General features: G+C 40.6%; 1 protein-coding gene across 1 annotated transcript in view; it reads left to right on the top strand.

The window, feature by feature from the left end:
- Nucleotides 1–14,561, top strand: part of Invadolysin (leishmanolysin-like peptidase, invadolysin) — a gene marked incomplete in the record, with an annotated part of 420,119 nt that extends 405,558 nt beyond the window's left edge. Inside the window, 1 exon segment of the mRNA XM_069323797.1 lies at nt 798–14,561. Coding sequence (XP_069179898.1) covers nt 798–965 — 168 coding nt within the window.
- Between the last annotated feature and the right edge of the window lie 3,891 nt (nt 14,562–18,452).

Raw genomic sequence — 18,452 nt, 5'->3', positions numbered from 1 at the left:
CTCCCCCAGAAAACCAGTGTTGAATGTAATGAAATGCTATTTTCTGGGTGAGACCCGGAGCCTCCCCGGCATCCCTCCCTCCCTCTCTCCCTCCCTCCCTCTCCCTCCCTCCCTCTCTCCCTCCCTCCGGTCGGCGGTTTTTCGCGTTTGACAACCAGCATCAAAACTGAAGGGTGGATAGCTGGTGCGGGGTCTGGGGTTCCCTCTTTCCCCCTCGCAGGGAGGGAGAAGCTGCGCAGACAGCAGGCAGCGCGGCGACGTGTGACATCATGCTCGTTTGCTCGTTTCATTTAGGGGGAGTTTTATCCACTTGTTCGGCTTTTGGTAGCAAATTTTTCACCAGGATAGGAGTTTGTTTTGGGACGCTTACCTTTCAGGGTGCCTGACCCGGTCGATGGCAGACAGAATACTTCCAACCACACAGGGATTCTATAGGTGATTGCTACCCATGCCTCTCTGAGAGGGTCAGGTGCTGGCTCGTGGTCCCCAGTAGGCCCACAGAACTTTTACACATGACTGATGCCAAAGTCTGACATTAGCATATCGGCCTGGTAAGCTCCGGGGAGCCTCCGGGTCTCACCCAGGAAATGGCGTTTCATTACATCCAACGCTGATTTTTTAGGTGTTGCATGTCACTTCTCCAAGAGATAGCAATTGAAACTCAAGCTTATTGTTTAGCTTTCTATTTTGAACTTCACGTAGGATGATGTTGCTTATCATCTTGTTTTATTCTTAATAAAATGAAGCAGAATGAGTTTATCAAAATTAACAACTTTAATTATTTTACTTGTATTCAGGAAGAAAATATGGTATGCAAGAGGGGAACAGAGCCACCAATCTCTGCTGAATATTATAGAGATCAACTGGTGTGTCGAGGTTGTCACCTGTACGCTTTTCCAACACTTCTCCTGGTTCCCATCTTGTGCCAAGTCATCCAGACATTTTATTATCCTGGCATGCTCTGACCTCAGTTAAGATAGCAATTTTTTTAATTTTCAAAATTCATAATAATAAGGCTATTTCATGTAGCAAGTCCACTGGCTGCTTTGAAAAGAATATAATATTTACTGTGTTTGTAAAGTCTTCTGACAGTAACTAGACATATTTTTAGACTCTTAGATGATCATTTATCTAGGCCCCTTAACAATGCAAACTGATGGACTATAATTATTTCTTTTTTACTGTAGCTACCTTCCAGAATGAACTGGATGTGTAGGCATGAGGTAACTTGTCCGAGTGTGATCACAAGATGTGAAACTGGTAACTACAGGGGAGTTAATGTGTGGAGAGGGTGTGGATGTTGCTGTGTACAAGTGGCTGCTGGCAGAGCTCCAACTGTCTAAATGATCTGGATGCCTAGTCCATCACCTTCAATCCATTTACTTGAGCTTCATAGATAAATAGTTACATAGAAAAATAAGCAAGGCAGTATGTAAAGATATTGTAAGTCTATCAGGAAAAGCATAAATCTATTTATCTATTAGAAGAATACTTTTCTACTATAAATTGTGTACTGTATAGAAATCTAGTTACTTTTAAATACTCATAATCATCTGTTGTATTGATAATATTTTCCAGATATTACTACCAAACTTATGAACACTATGTTGTGAAAGATTTCTAACAGTGATATTTAAACAGCCTTATAGAAAACTGCAGAAAGTCATTAATGTATAATTAATGTCCAGAAGATAGTGATACCCGTGTTTGTGTACTTTTGTGTTATGTCTTGAATCCCGTATTTTTATCATAAAACATTTTGAAGTTTTGTTACATACATTCCCACTTATTACATATCCTCTTGTTGCATATCCTCATCATTCCATTCACTTATTATTAAAAAAGCTATAACAGTTTGCTCCCATACCTTTATAGGGTCATATTAAATTGTTATTTGTGTTTTTTATTGATAAATATGAAAATTGATCTGACATTTTGAAGACATATTTTGATTGGCAACCTGTCATAGGTGCTGAATTTAGAACTGGTATTGAAAGAACACTGAGGGACACTTCATGTAAGTTAACTATGATTGTTGAAGCCAAGCAAAAGTCTTGTGTATAGCTGTGTGGTATCCTGTGGGCTGTTGTTGGTGCCTCTTATGATTTTAATGGGAAATGATTTCTTCTGTGATAAAACAGGAATATGAAGAACTGCCACAAACTTTATAAACTATTACAAATGAAAATATACATAATGTACTGATATAACATTTAAAATATTAAACCGAATGTTCGCCCCTCTAAAATGTCCACAAGTGAAATGCTCAAGTGAGAAAATTAAGGTTGTTTAACACTATACTTGTGGATGCTTCAAGATATTGTTGCTAGTCAAGCCATAGACATTGTTGTATTTTTATGGTGGAGTTTCAAATTTTACTTGAAACTCCTTAGTGCCTCCGATGTCAGCGGACCAAGAATATTCTATCTTGCAAGTGGGTATGAGGAAGCCTCATGTCTAATTTAAGTCTAGTATGATGATAAATTGAATGTAATGAAAGGAATATTTGTATACATAGCATTAAGACCAATTCCCTATCAGCACATTTACATTTTTGTTAACCCAATTTCCATCCATCATCCCTGTTTGTTTTTGCTGCAGTAAACCTTACTTTATAATTGTAATTCTACTTTATAAGTAGGCTTGTCATCAAAGTAATATTTCTGTAAGGTTCATTTATATTTCAAGCATGTCAATGATTGTATATTTTGTAAAACTGTGTGACATACCTAAGAGGCAACATCATTTGGATGATTCTGTGATATGTATTTTCATCCTGTTCATTACCTTCCAAGATGAACTGGGAGATTTCCTACAAGTTTGAACGAGACATCACTTTCAGACTTACATGTTTAGGTAGGCCCATACAACTTGGAATACTGTATATTTGAAAAGTTTCAGTATCTTTAAGGTACTTGAAAGATATTTTAAGGAAAGTCATGAATGTTTTTTAAGAGATTTGAGTAATGAATATAAAAAAATTCTCATTGTACAAACTAAGCAGTCTCAATTGTACATACTGTATTTTATAAGGTTATTGTTGTATCATATAGGCCTGGCTGCTGCTTTGCTCACGTGTTGTTTTAATGTAGAAAACCACTAAAGTTGTGATTTATTCATCAATTAATTTATTATGCAAGTTACTGCAGTTTGTGGGAAGTGAAACTATTCATAGCTAATAATGTTAGAGATGATTAGTAATACTTGGTAAGTGGAGCTTATGGTTTTAAAGATGCACAAGTGTAAAGAAAATGTTCAGTCTATTGTTGTGTTTAAGGTGACACTTCTATTTTAATATTTCTTATTTTATCATGGACATCCTTACGTATAACTTAGATTTTCTTTATGAGAATTTTATAAAGGTAAAGTACTAAACTATACTGTACTTAATTTTGCATTAGCATGTGGTATCATAATGAGCGTTTGTTTTGTAGTAGTGTGCGTGTTGTCTTCCCTTGTGATCCCATAACAAATACTTCACTCAATCTATTGCATTACATATGCAGCAGGTTATACAAGTTTTCATTGTTACACAATGTTTAAATTGGCAAGAATAAATATTACCAGATTAATATAGATAAACCTTATACCTGCAGCACCAATAATGTTGGTGCCAGTGTAAGGTATGATGTGCCATCACACTAAAGCATGTGATACTGCAGTGCGTGGTTTTTCTAAATATTGTACCAGTTTACACTATTAAGACAGTTAATTAATTCATACACTGGGGGAATATAAATTATGCTTTTGATTAATACTGAGACAATTCTTTTTACATCACAGTATATGAGTCTTTAGCCTTGTGACAAGTAAGGAAAGATCAAATTTTATTGTTGGTACTTTATCTGCTTGCAGCTTTACATATAAATGTAAACTTAATGGTAATTTATTTGTTTCTTCATTTTGTTGGCATCAAAGGTTTTAAGAATTGTATTGATAGGGTTTTACTATGGTAATTAGGCAGGTGATTTTTTTTATTTATGTATTACTGATAAAACTTGCATTTTATTTTCACTTATGGTTTGCTAGATAAAAATTTGCTTAAGGTTAATGCATGCGGTGTTGTTGTTTATTTTATTTCAGGCATTAGTGTGATGGGTTGTTTAGTTGATTTTATACAATGCTATGACACATAGTTAACCTTTCTTGAGGCAAACTTTGTGGAAATGCTCATTTGTTGTACAGCATATAGTATGTTTTCATTGCAGTGTATTGTGATGTGGTCCTTCAGTGTGGTGAGATAATGGTTTTTAATTCATTGTGGTGAGATAATGGTGGTGTGTACTCGCCTAGTTGTGTTTGTGGGGGTTGAGCTGTGGCTCTTCGAGCCCGCCTCGAAATTTGTTTATTTTAATATACAAACCGCCAGATGCAACAGTTGAGGAATTCACTGAACAGATCCACAAAATAGAGAAAATTGGTTATCAAGGTTATTCTACCTTGATAACCTAGCAAACCTAGTACCAGATATTATCTTCCTTGGAGACTTCAATCTACCCAGTTTACAATGGAGAATAGTTAACAAAAACATTATAGCATGAAATCAACCTGGAAATAACCAACCACAGGTCAGTGAACTACTGAGATTGGGACAAATTCTCGCTCAGCAGATTACAGGACCAACTAGGAACGAAAACACCCTGGACTTGATATTCATGAACAATGGTGAGCTAATCAGAGACATTACGGTCTCAGACACTACGTACTCGGACCACAAGCTCATTGAAGTGCAAACTAACATTAATAACGGTAGTAGACCCCAGAGAAACAACATGCGAGAAAGGTTATTCAATAAATTCAATTTTAATAATAAAAGGATATACTGGGAGAAAATAAACAGGAAATTTACAATCATTCAATAGGAAAAATGTTCAAAGAAATAAAAATCCTACATAAGGAATGGAAAAACTGACTTCTGAAGCATATGAAGTCTGAAACATGTTCCTTTGAGGAAAGCCAGAATGAGGTTCGATGTACAAAGAGAACGCAGACGACATTACAAAAGAAGGAAGAAATTAATGGAAATACTTAAGCAGACACGACTTTCCATACAAAGAAGGAATAATTTAAACAGGGAGATTGAAGAAATCGAACAGAGACTGAAGCATTCATATCAGACTGAAGAAAGGCAACTGGAACAGAAAGCAATTCAAGAAATGAAGAAAAACCCAAAATATTTCTTCACATATGCTAAATCAAAAGCAAAAACCACTGCCAGTATTGGACCTATTCGTATTAGTGAAGGTTCATACACCGAGGATGACAATGAAATTAGCGAAATCCTGAAAAAGCAATATGAGGACATGTTTAGCACTCCGATAAACAGCATGAAAGTGAAAGATCTGGACAACTTCTTTATGCATGATATCCAAACACCTGTAATTCTAACTGATATCAGCACGAGCATAACAGATTTTGAAAGAGAAATTGACAATATACCCATGCACTTGGACCTGGGTCCAGACTCATGGAATTCAATATTCATAGAGAAATGCAAAGTGCCAGTAGCACAGGCACTCGGTATAGTGTGGAGGAAGAGCTTGGACACGGGGAAGGTAACAGATGCACTGAAAGCAGCAAACATAGCCCCTCTACACAAGTGAGGGAGCAAAGCATTGGCAAAGAATTATAGACCAGTTGCATTAACGTTCCACATAATAAGTATTTGAGAGAGTGATCAGGAGTCAGGTCACTAGATTCATGGAAACCAATGATCTCCACAATCCAGGCCAACATGGATTTCGAGCGGGAAGATTCTCTCTCACAGCTACTTCACCATTACGACAAAATCACTGAGGCATTAGAAGAAAAGCAGAATGCAGATGTTGTATGCACAGACTTTGCAAAGGCATTCGACAAATGTGACCATGGAGTGATAGCTCACAAAATGAGGTCAATGGGTATAACTGGTAAAGTAGGACACTGGATACTCAATTTCCTGTCAAACAGAACACAAAGAGTAACAGTCAATCAAATAAAATAGTTCAAGCACAGTTAAAAGCTCTGTACCTCAAGGTACAGTCCTTGCACCACTGCTGTTCCTTATTCTCATATCAGATATAGACAAAAATACAAGTCACAGCTTCGTGTCATCCTTTGCAGATGATACAAAAATCAGCATGAAAATTACCTCTGCTGAGTACACTGAAAAACTACAAACAGATATTAACAAAGTTTTCGATTGGGCAGCAGAAAATATGATGTTTAACAGTGATAAATTTCAGGTAATCAGGTACGGCAAAAATGAGGTTTTGAAACATAATACAGGGTACAAAACACAATCGAATCTGCCCATAGTAGGGAAGCAGCATGTCGAGGATTTGGGAATAATAATGTCCGACGATCTAATGTTTAGGGAGCATAACCAAGCAAATATTGCGTCAGCCAGAAAAATAATAGGATGGATTACGAGAACCTTCCAATCCAGAGATCCCATCACAATGGTTGTACTTTTCAAATCAGTTGTGTTGTCCCGTCTTGAGTACTGCTCAGTACTCACTTTCCCCTTCAGAGCAGGAGAGATTGCTGAAATTGAGGGAATACAGAGAACATATGCAGCACGCATAGACAAGATAAAGCACCTAAATTATTGGGATCGTCTCAAAGCTCTCGAAATGTACTCGCTAGAAAGGAGACGAGAGAGTCCAAATAATATACATATGGAAAATACTGAGAGGGCCAGGTCCCAAATCTATACAGTAAAATAACAACATACTGGAGTGAACGATATGGAAGGAAATGCAGAATAGATTCAGTGAAGAGCAGGGGTGCCATAGGCACAATCAGAGAACACTGTACAAACATCAGAGGGCCATGATTGTTCAAAGTCCTACCAGCGACTATCGGAAATATTGCCGGAACAACTGTGGACATTTTCAAGAGAAAACTAGATTGTTTTCTCCAAGGAGTACCGAACCAACTGGGCTGTGGTGGGTATGTGGTCCTGCGAACCACTCCAAGCAACAGCCTGGTGGACCAAACTCTCTTAAGTCAAACCTGGCCTCGGGCCGGGCTTGGGGAGTAGAAGAACTCCCAGAACCTCATCAACTAGGTATCAACTATTTAACTAGGCCTCCCAACTGTCAATCAACTGATTCCCCCCCCCCCCCCCCCCCCAGGAAGCAGCCCGTACCAGCTGTCTAACTTCCAGGTACCTATTTACTGCCAGGTGAACAGAGCATCAGGGTGAAAGAAACTCTGCCCATTTGTTCCCGCCTCTGCTGGGATTGAACCCGGATTCTTAGGACTTCAAATCTCAAGTGCTATCCACTTAGCCGTCAGGTGTGTGTGGGGCGCTATGCTGTGCATGAATTTTATTACCACAGCAACTAGAACTGCTTATTGGTTAATTATGGCAAATAAAATGTGGTTATAAATATAATGTATATATATAGTGAAATAACAGTAAAAACTGTGTGCTTTATTGTTCAAAGACCCCCTCCCTTCCCGGAATGTTGTTGTCGTGAGGGGGTTTGGTGGACAGTTGCTGGAGTGTGATGCTCCATGGGACAGTCCTGTCCTTTTGAAGCTTTATGCACCTGCTGCTGTGTTCACTAATTATGCTGGAATTTTTTCCTTTCCCTTATGTTTCATTCCCCCTCCCCCCCTCTTCTCCTTTCTAATAGTCATTTCCCGCCGACCTTTTGTCTATCTTGATTCTTCTCTTGGACATCTTCTGTTTTGATGCCCGGGTGTTTGGGGAGGCGCGCACACTCACCAGTAGAACTGTGGTACCCAACGTCGCGAGCGAGGGGACACTTTTATTGTCAATCCTTCTTTTCGTCACTGAAACCGATCTTGATGGACTGATGTTTCTTAAGGTGGCGATTGTGGGGAATATACTCACGATGCACCCCTGGGGGCTCCTGGCAAGACCTGTCTCTTGTCAGGTGTCCTATCCTCTAATTGTGGCTCTGTGAAGGGTACGGGGGCACAGTCGTGAAGGAAAGTATTACCTCTCGTTTTCATGTCGCTGAATACTGTTCCTCTTATGACTTCTCAGGCTCGTGGGGTGGGCGACTAGGTTCTCGAGTCGGACTGTGTTGGAAGACCAGGCTCTGTAGCCCCCTCTACATTGGGTTCAGACCTAGCTGCTCCTCTAACCCTCCTGACTACTTCCCTCGGCTTTCCTCTCTTCTCTGTGGTTGGGTCGAGCCCAAGCCACCAGTGGTGACCCCCTCGTTCCCTGGCATGGCTCAGTCTCTCATTGTGACTACTGCGCCTTTTAACCCCTCTCTTTCTCTCTGGGGGTTCTCAGTGCCGTCCTCGCCACAGTCACATTCGCACGATCCCTGCCCATACTAATAACTAATACGTACCATGCCTTGTTTGGTCCCGCTTTGTGGGCTAAATGCTTTCTCCACCATCTGGATTCTACACCTGATGATTTCTTCCTCCATGAACACCTTGTTGATTCGGTCAATGCCTCTGTTACTTTTAACCCCACCCATGTCGATACATGTGTCGTCGTTGCTGCTCTTCGGGATGCAGCTACCCGCTTAGCCGCAGTGTCCTGCGTTGGGTAGACTCCTGTTCGGGTCTCCAAAAATGCTCAGCTAAATGCTAGTGTTGGCACTGTTCTCTTCCCGCACCATGTTGCAACTGGTGTTAGGGACCTAAAAGACTGCCATGAGGATATTAAACATATCCTCGAAGCCCAAGGCCATCCTGTCCTCCAGATGGACATGTTCACTCGACCCCCTCGTGGTCGTCATCAGCCCCATTTGAGTTATAAGGGGTTGACACTTCTCTCTCTCGTCGTACCTTTTGCGTCAGGCTTGGTGCCACTCTCTCTGCCTCTTTTCGGCAGTATGAAGGTGTCCCCCAAGGTAGTGTTCTGAGTACTACTCTTTTTCTGGTTGCCTTCAATGGTCTCCTTTCCTCCCTTCCTTCTGGCATCTTATCCGCTCTTTATGTTGATGATCTTACTCTTTGCTGTCGAGGTGATGATTCGCCTCTCCTTCAATGGCGGCTTCAACTTGCGATTGATGCCATGTCATCTTGGGCCACCAATCATGGCTTCAAGTTCTCTACTACTAAGACTTGTGCCATGACTTTTACTCGGAAGCGGGTCGTTCTTCGTCCCTCTTTGTCACTTTATGGTCATCCCCTTGAGTACAAAGATTCCACGAAGCTTTTGGGGTTATTCTTTGACACTCGTTTGTCTTGGTCGCCCCATGTCTCTTGCCTCCGTGTTGAATGCTCTAAGGCCCTTAACCTACTTAAGGTTTTGTCCCATACTTCTTTGGGAGCGGATAGGCGCACGCTCTTCTATTTGCATTCCTCTCTCATCCTGTCTAAGCTCGATTATGGTTGCCCTGCATACTCTTCTGCTTCTCCTTCTACTCTTCGCCGTCTTGATCCTTTGCACCATACTGGGTTGCGCCTCAGCTCTGGTGCTTTTCGTTCAACTCCTACCCTTAGCTTGTACGCTGACACTGGCTTCTGTCTACTGTCTCTCCAGGATCGCCGTGATTGCTACAGTCTTCGCTATCTTGCGCGATCCTTACAGCATCCTCACTCTCGCCTCTATCGTGCTTTGACTTTTACCCCTCCTGTAGTTCCTGTTCCTCTTCACCACCTTCCTCTTTTTGTCCGTTTGTCTCGCTTACAAGATTCTCTTTCGGTTCGTTTTACTAATGTTTCTCCTCGTATTGTTCCCTCCTTGCCCCCCATGGAGGGTCCCCCTTCCCAAATTTTGTACTTCTCTGACCCTCATCACTAAAGCTTTCACCCCTCCTACAGTTCTGAAACGCCTCTTCCTTGAGCACTTTTCTTCTCACTCCCACTCCGTTCCCATCTTCACCGACGGGTCGAAGTATGCTGACGGTGTGGGCTACTCTGTTGTTTTTCCTGACCACACTTATGTGTGTCGCCTTCCTCCGGAGGCTAGCATCTTCACAGCAGGACTCTATGCTATTCTCTATGCTCTTCGTCTCCTGCTTTCCCGGGGGCAATCCTCCTTCGTGGTAGTAGTTGACTCTCGTAGTGCCCTCATGGCTTTGGGGTCCTTTAATCCGGTCCACCCTGTGGCCATCGAGATTCAACATTGGCTGTTTCTTATCTCCAATAACTTAAGTCGGTTGCATTTTGCTGGGTTCCCAGCCATGTTGGTGTCTCTTTAAATGAGCGTGCGGATGCTGCCGCTAAGGATGCTATCCGCACTTGTCCCATCTCCCATAAAGTTGTGCCTTATTCCGACTTTTACCCAGTTATTCATGCCTCCATCCTTGCCCGATGGCAGAGTTGTTGGTCTTCTGTTATTGGTAACAAACTGCGTACTCTTAAGAGTCGTGTGTCCCAGTGGCCTTCCTCCTGCCACCGTAACCAGCGGTGGGAAACGGCTCTGGCTAAGTTACGTATTGGCCATACCCGTTTAACTCACGGTCACTTAATGGAGTGCCGCATTGCTCCTTATTGTCCAAATTGCATTGTCCCTCTTACGGTCGTACATATCCTTGTTGAATATCCTGACTTCTAGGATGAGCGTGTGTCTTGTTTTCCGACCGTCCCCCGCGGTCGCTTGTCCCTCGATAGAATTCTTGGCGACTCAGATACTTTTGATATCGTTCGCCTTATGCATTTTTGTTCTCGTATTGGCATCCTTGGTGATATTTAGCACCCTCTGATTATCCCACACATTTGATGGTGCTACATAGCCTTCCCGGTTTGGTGCCTTCTATTGATAATTACTTACTTACTTGAGACCCATGGCGAGATATATATAACAACTACTTTTATGCTCAAATGGCCAAAAATCTGACAAAAAACTGTAAATTCTTGTGAAGAATTCAGGCGGGATAGTCACTGGGTGCGAGGCACTGTTAAACAGAGGGGCACTCGCCGTGCCACCACGCACTAGGTCGGCCGTACGCTTATCAACAAACTCGTATCCCGATTCAAATTTTCCGAACAAATTGGGCTTGTAACTCGAAAAGTTCGTAAACATGGATGTTCGTAACCTGAGGTACCACTAATACTTATTGCAAAAAAAAAAAAAAAAAATGACAAATTTAAATAAATATATAAACATATCTTCAAGGCACCTCGTGCCACATGCCTGGTTTAGGGAGACCTCCCAATGTCAAATGCTTGATGAACACTCGTGAATTGTGATGTAATCTCGTGACTTCCAGGCTTCACAGCCAAAGTAAGTCGCATAATTTTTTTTTTTATTATTTTTCCAGTGATGGGGGAATGTATGTTAACAATACAAGAAAAATAACTATTTTTTTCTTGCGCACTGGGTGGATGTCGGTTATTAATAGCGAGGTGCAGTGCAAAGGTTAAGCATCACTGGGCAGGACCCACCAAGCCTGCTATGTTTACATTCAGAAATGAGTGGAGAGGAGGAAAATAAACTATAAATACACTTTTGCCTCTGCATCTATTCTCTAGGGAATTCATTTGTGAACATTTTGATGCTAAATTTATAGTTATAACCCAACAAGTAACATAAAAAGATTGTAAAGAAATTTCACATCAGTGAGCAGCCTGTGCCACCTGGAACACTTAGTCGAGGACGCGTGAAGAGGCCGGACTTCCAGAGTGTTAAGAGGGGCCATATCTTTGTTTGGGACTAGTTCCGATGTCCATTAGTACATCAAAATTATCCTGTGGTTTTCTATACCCAATGGTATAGAAATGATACACTGTACAAAATGTTCACTCAGCTGTCAGGCGGGCCTGACAGCAGAGTGGACAGCGCTTCGGATTCGTAGTCCTGAGGTTCCGGGTTCAACTCCCGGTGGAGGCGGAAACAAATGGACAGTTTCTTTCACCCTGATGCCCCCTGTTCACTCAGCAGTAAATAGATATTTGTGAGTTAGACAGCTGCTACGGGCTGCTTCCTGGAGGGTGTGTAACAAAAAGGAGGCCTGGTCGAGGAATGGGCAGCGGGGATGCTAAGCCCTGAAATCATCTCAAGATAACCTCAAGAAGAAAACCTATATCTCCTGGTGTTAACTCTACTTACTTCCCCAATTACTCAGAGTGTCAACCCTAGGCACATCCAAGGGCATGCAATGTCACAAGTTCACAACACTAGAGGTATTTTGCCAAACCTGGAGCCTGGGTTCATTTATAGTTCCCCCATACATTTACTTCCCAGTATTTAAGCAGGGAAAGCCTGTGTAGTTAGGGTGTCTCCATGGGCAGGTTTCTCTTTTGTTGGCCTTGTAGGTAGGTAGGGCCTGGTACTGAAGAGGATGTGGCTGTTCCTCCTGCTTCTGCCTTCTTTTTTTTCCTGTTGGTTTGGGTATATTTCCTGGAGCTTTGTCTTTGGGAGAGATTGGGTGGGTAGATAAGAAAGCTAGCTTTGAGTTTTATAAACTCAAAGTTAACTTTCTGAGTTCCAGAATTTATCATTGATATTTTCATTTGTGCACCTTTACAGTATTTACATTTGACCTTCACTGCAATATTGGCACCACACATCACTGGCACTGGTTTTGTGTTGTCCTGTACATTCTCATGCTATGTAACACATTGATATTTGTTTTGTCTTGTTTTAATTCTGATCAAAACAAAAACTATACTTGTATTTATTGATGTTCTACATTTCTCCCTACAGAGCTGTGGTTTTGTTTTATTAATTTTAGTGTTTTGATTTACATGCAAGCTTAATTTGTTAGATATGGAATAGTTGATGCTGGGTGAAACATCTGTACTGTTAGGCAAAATTTCATATGTATGTAACTTTTAACATTTCTATTATCACTAAATACTCCTCAGTTTTCAAAGAATATGTAGAATCTCCCCTCAGTTACTGCACTTCAGTTTCTATGTATCATTTGCCCTCAAATGTTGAAGTAACAAAACCTGAAATTTTGTTCTTGTTTCTTATGAATGTGGCAATCATATTTATATGCAGTAAATTGAGTTAGAAAAAGTAGGAAAGATTAAGCATTGTTGCTTTTACATGGAAGGAGAAGGAAAAATCATGAGCACATGGCAAGAAAGTTATACAAAAGTAGTAGTTAAAAATTTAGATATTTTGACACTGTTTGCGTGTAAATTGTTAATGGAAAATAAGTGGAAGGATACACAGTGAAAGGTGAGTAACATGAACTGAAACAAAGCCATTTACAGAAATCCATGTGTGGACAATCCTGTTAAATAATGCAGATGGAGGTTGCTACATGTATGGGAAAGCAAAATGTTTTTAAAGGAAAGTGTGACCATTAGATGCCATGAAAAATCTCTGGGAGGTAAATCACTTCCCTACTTAAGCTGTAGAAATACTTCATTATTTGACTAAGGTCTCTTATTAGTTACAGGATTTCTTAAAAAAATCCATACAGTACAATTACTCAAATGGAATAATAATTTTGAAAAACAAAACAAAAAAATTTCTTTACATTTTGAATATTATCCATGGAATACAATGCTGTGCAATTCGTAAAATGATTTAGTCCACTGATGTGTAGCGTGTTTTTGGTCTTGAGCCTTAGGTATTCACTTGTAAACTTTTATAGTATTGTCACACCACAATTTTTTTTATTTGCAAGTCAAGAAAAAATTTATAAAGATCATATGTTTAATTTTTAAAGAGCACAGAAAACATAGTGTACTGTGCACTGTACTAAGGAAGTTAGCAATTCATTTTTATTTTAATTATCACAAAGTAGTGTAGTAAAGTTTGACATGTTTTTCTAGCACATGCACTGCAATTAATTTGTTAATAATTTTACACCTAATTTGTGTGGAGGTACTATTGTTGACGTGTAGTGTCCCGTCCTTTAAACTATACCTCATCAGCCCGTTGCTCTGCTAGTCAGAGGCCAGAGCTGTAAACATGTGGGTGTTGCACACCTTTTATATATGTATATATATATATATAGGCTTTGTAATATTTAATATGATGTAGTTTGTAGTTTTTCAGGAAAGTCATTATAAAAGAGGGCCTTTTTTTATCAGTTTTTTTTTAGATTACTTGTAAAATCTGTTTGCTATAATTGTAATTTTTTTTATATTAATCAATATACCATACCTTCTAGTAGTGCACTAAATTTTGTATTCAAATATTGTATTATGAACAATACCTCTTGCTTTTTTTTTAAATTATGGCTCAGTATATTGGCATCTTCATTAGTTTATTGGATAATATAATGCCTGACTAATGAATATTATATTAAATGATTCCAGTTCATTGCTGCTGAGCCAATACATATTATGTGCAGTTCATGCCACATCACTAAGACACTCCATGATCTTTGTTCTCTCTCAGAATTGTGATATTTAGTATATAGACTGACAAATTTGTATTGCAAGGCTTCTTTGGAAACTTGGAACTTGAGATAAAAGTTCCATCCACAATTGTAGGGGACTGTGTACTTGCTGTAAACGTGACAATAAACGTGACAACGTGACAATAAATGTCACGTTGGTATCTGATTTGATTATTGTTTAAGCCTTGTTTTCATCATTTGAAAAAGACATAGGAGGTTATAATTTGTATATACTACTTTGTATTTATGTGTGTTTTACTATTTGTATATACAGTATTTTGTAAATATTGTTTTAAAAAGTGTAAAAGTTGTAAATAAATTTAAAATTTTTAATTCATTTTTAATTTATCCATTGAAAGTTTGTTTTTCTCTTCTATGTGTAATTCCCCTCCCCCCTAAATCATTTCACCTTGTCATGTTGAGGGGGCTCGCGTACAATACCCTGGGGCCGGTGGGCAGTTGTCACGTGGCCCCCTCTCCTGCTCCTCTTGGGGTAGTGTGTGTGTGTGGGGGGAGGGAAAATGATGACCCGAACCACCCATTGGAATGGTCGCTTGTGAGGGGCCACTCTTCAGGATAGATTAATTGTCTAGGTTGGGGCAAGAGGGAGAAAGGTCTTTGCACTGATGCAGTAATTAACCTGTCAATGGGGGAGGGTGCCACTTGAGACGACACACCTATTCTTGCATTGGCCAGCATTCTGCTTTCCTTGCTGCCCTGGTAGCTGATACCCCTTGGCTTTTGAGGTCAAAAATTAAAAAACAAAAAAATAAAAAATAAAAAATATGCATGTGGACACTGACACCTCTTTTCAAACACAGGCTTGTGGGGCAAGCAACCAGGCGCCCCCCCCTCCCCGAGTCAGAGCGTGATGGATGATCAGACTTCTTAGTCCTGGCTACAATGAGCCCAGACCCCACTTCATATTCAGTTCACCTACTTGATCCTCTCCACTTTCCACTCACTTCCATGACAGGCTCAAACCAAAGTCCCGAGTGGCGACTTCCTCATCACCTGGAACTTGCAATTTTTAAAACTGCACCTTTATCACACTGACTATACCCACTTTCATTATTTACATGTAAGCACCTTGTTAACTATCTGGATACCTATGCTAACCCTCCCCTAGACTGGTGCACAAGTCATTGTGGCCCCCCCTTCTAAGAAGGCAGACACAAGCCTAGCTGCTGTGTCCTGCATTGGTAATGCCCTGGGAAGAGTATCCAAACATTTCCAATTAAATGCCAGCATTGGCAGTCATTCTCCTGCATCATGTTGCAACCTGAGACAGAACTTAGACTGCCGTGAGGATATTAAGTATATCCTCAAGGCTCAAGATTATTCTATCTTGCAGGTTGACAAGTTCACTCGATCTGCTCTTAGCCATTGTCGTCAACCCCTTAGAGTAGTTAAGATCACTTTTGATGGTTGGACCATTCAATCTTCAGTAATTCTCACCGAATGCCAGATACTCCACTCAGGAATACATCCTCTCTTCACACCTCTGCAGTAGATGCTGGAAATATGGACATGGTTCCTCGAAATGCAGTAGTGAGACACCCCACTGCACCTTGGGTGGTGACCTTGGCCATTCTAAGACAGATTGCTACTCTCTCTAAGCTCATTACATCAACTGCAATGATGCCCAGCCTGCTTCTCCTGCACATGCATGAACTATAAATTTGATCAAGACATCCTCAACTTAAAGTATTGTGATCGTATTCTCTGTGGTAAAGTACCAGATCCACCATCTTGACTTTTTCTTTTCTGGCATGACTTGCTCAATGCATTGCACTGCATTTCTTCCTTTCCTCAATTCCAGAACCATCTCCATGCATTGAACTTCACCACCTTCAACAGATTCCCTTCTGCTGCTGCTCTACATTCTGAGGCCGAGGGTGTTTTAAGTATCACTAAATGGCACTTCCACCCTTTCTTCACAGTCTTCTACCTGCCATATTTTCATCATTTCTCCACCTCGTTTCTATATCCACCGTGACCAACTTTTTGCTCCATCTACCACCTCGGTTCTCCACCCTGTCTTCTGGCCCTCCCCATCAAATGTCTATCCATGCTGATATTAATCCTCCCAGTTGTCTTTGTATCATCCACTCTCGTTCTTACTGTTTTAATTCGTAGAGCCTTTCACACAGTACACTGCTTTTGGCACACCTATGTCTGTCAGAAACAAACCTGGTTCCTCTCCCTCATCCTCCCAAGAGGGTAAGAAGGCCTCAGTTCTTCCCTTCTCTGTCCTTGCTCCTGTATCGCATCCCGTCTCAGTAGTGGTGTTAACTGACCTTACTATGGCACTTCCTGGAACTTGTTTCTACCTCTGGCACTACCCCTGCTCCAGATACGCCACCAATTCAGTCCTTATTCAGCCCCACTCCCTTGACTGCTCCATCCTAGCACCTCTTTTTCACACTGGACCCTGTCGGTTTGCCCATGCTCTTTACCCCCACTCTCTCGACACGACCATCATTGTTTTATTTACCTCTCCCCCAGTTTTGATTTTACTGAACTTGGTCTTGTTCCCCCTAGTATCCAGAGTCCTTTTTCTTTGCCCTTAGATGTTTTCCCTTTTTCTGTGCCCTAAATGTTTTCCTTTTTTTAATGTTATTTCTGTTCTTCATTATGTCTATTATTCAAGAGAATATACGTGATTGTTATGCAAATTTTGATGAATTAAAACTCCTGATCTGTTTTCACCACTTTGCCCGTCTCTCCAGGAACCAATGCTTGATAATCATCCTAGTGATTTCCATGGTTTTCCTCCCTCTTTTCTTCCAGCTTTTGCTGAAACCCCTAACTCTAATGCTGTCTCATGATCTGTAATAATGTTCCCTTTGACCCCTTTCATTTCTGGGGGGAGCCCCTTTGGCTCCCCAAAGCTTATCCAGGCTGACATGCTAATGTCAGACTTTGGTATCACTCAATCAACAAGAAACATGAATATGAAAAGAAAGTTAGGATTGGCCTAGTTTCAAAGGAAGTAGCTAAAAGGTACTCATCAATGCTTACTAGTATCATAAGAAAGGCAAAACTTGCATATTATGTGAATAGATTCAATGAAGCAAAAGGCAACATGAAAAGCACTTGGAAAACTATCTCTAGTATCCTAGGAACTAAACAACACTCACATAACCAAATAAAACTCTACAAGGATGGGGGTATACCGTCAACTGACTTAGAAATGGCAAATGAATTTAACAGTTTCTTTTCATCGGTTGGTGCTAATCTTGCCAGTAAAATCCCACAGACTCAGACACATATTAACACATATCTCTCAGGCAGCTATTCAAACTCTCTTCTCCTTTCACCAATCAGCCCGGCAGATGTTGTGTCCATCATACATTCTCTAAAAACCAAGGCAGGGAACACCAGTGAAATTCCGTCCATTGTGTACAAGAGAGCCTCCCATGCCCTTGCCCCACCCATAGCACTACTGTTCAACAAATCTATAGAGTATCACACCTTCCCTGATATCCTCAAAAAAGCAAGAGTAACGCCAGTCCATAAAGGAGGCAATCCGGCGGACATAAACAATTATAGACCAATATCAAATCTACCCATTCTATCAAAAATATTTGAAAAAATTATTTACAGACAGCTCTATTCCTACCTCGTAAAATTCGACATACTCAGCCCCTGCCAGTTTGGCTTCCGGTCCCAAAAGAGCACCAATGATGCAATCATTAGTCTCCTTGACATTATCTACTCAGCCCTTGACAAAAATGAGTTTCCGATTGGACTCTTCATTGACCTAAGAAAAGCCTTTGATACTGTTAATCACAACTACCTCTTACTTAAACTCCAGCATTATGGAATCCGAGGCCTTGCCCTTGACTACATCCGATCCTATCTTAGTGACAGACACCAATATGTAACCATCAATGATACAACTTCTTCCACTCTACCAATTACCGTTGGAGTGCCACAGGGCAGCATCTTAGGACCTCTTCTATTTCTTATATATATAAACGATCTGCCTAATGTCTCTAATATTCTCAAACCTATATTGTTTGCTGACGATACTACCCTTATCTACTCAAACCTCAACCCACATACACTAAATAATGTTGTGAATAATGAATTAAAAAAAGTCCACTTATGGATGTCAACGAACAAACTAACATTAAACATCGAAAAGACTTACTACATCTTATTTGGAAGCAAATCATCAAATGCAATTCAGCTACAGATAGACAACATTAACATCAG

This window comes from Procambarus clarkii, chromosome 13 (genome assembly GCF_040958095.1).
Source record: "Procambarus clarkii isolate CNS0578487 chromosome 13, FALCON_Pclarkii_2.0, whole genome shotgun sequence".
NCBI classification, from domain to species: Eukaryota; Metazoa; Arthropoda; class Malacostraca; order Decapoda; family Cambaridae; genus Procambarus; species Procambarus clarkii.
This window is presented reverse-complemented; position numbering and strand designations above follow the sequence as displayed.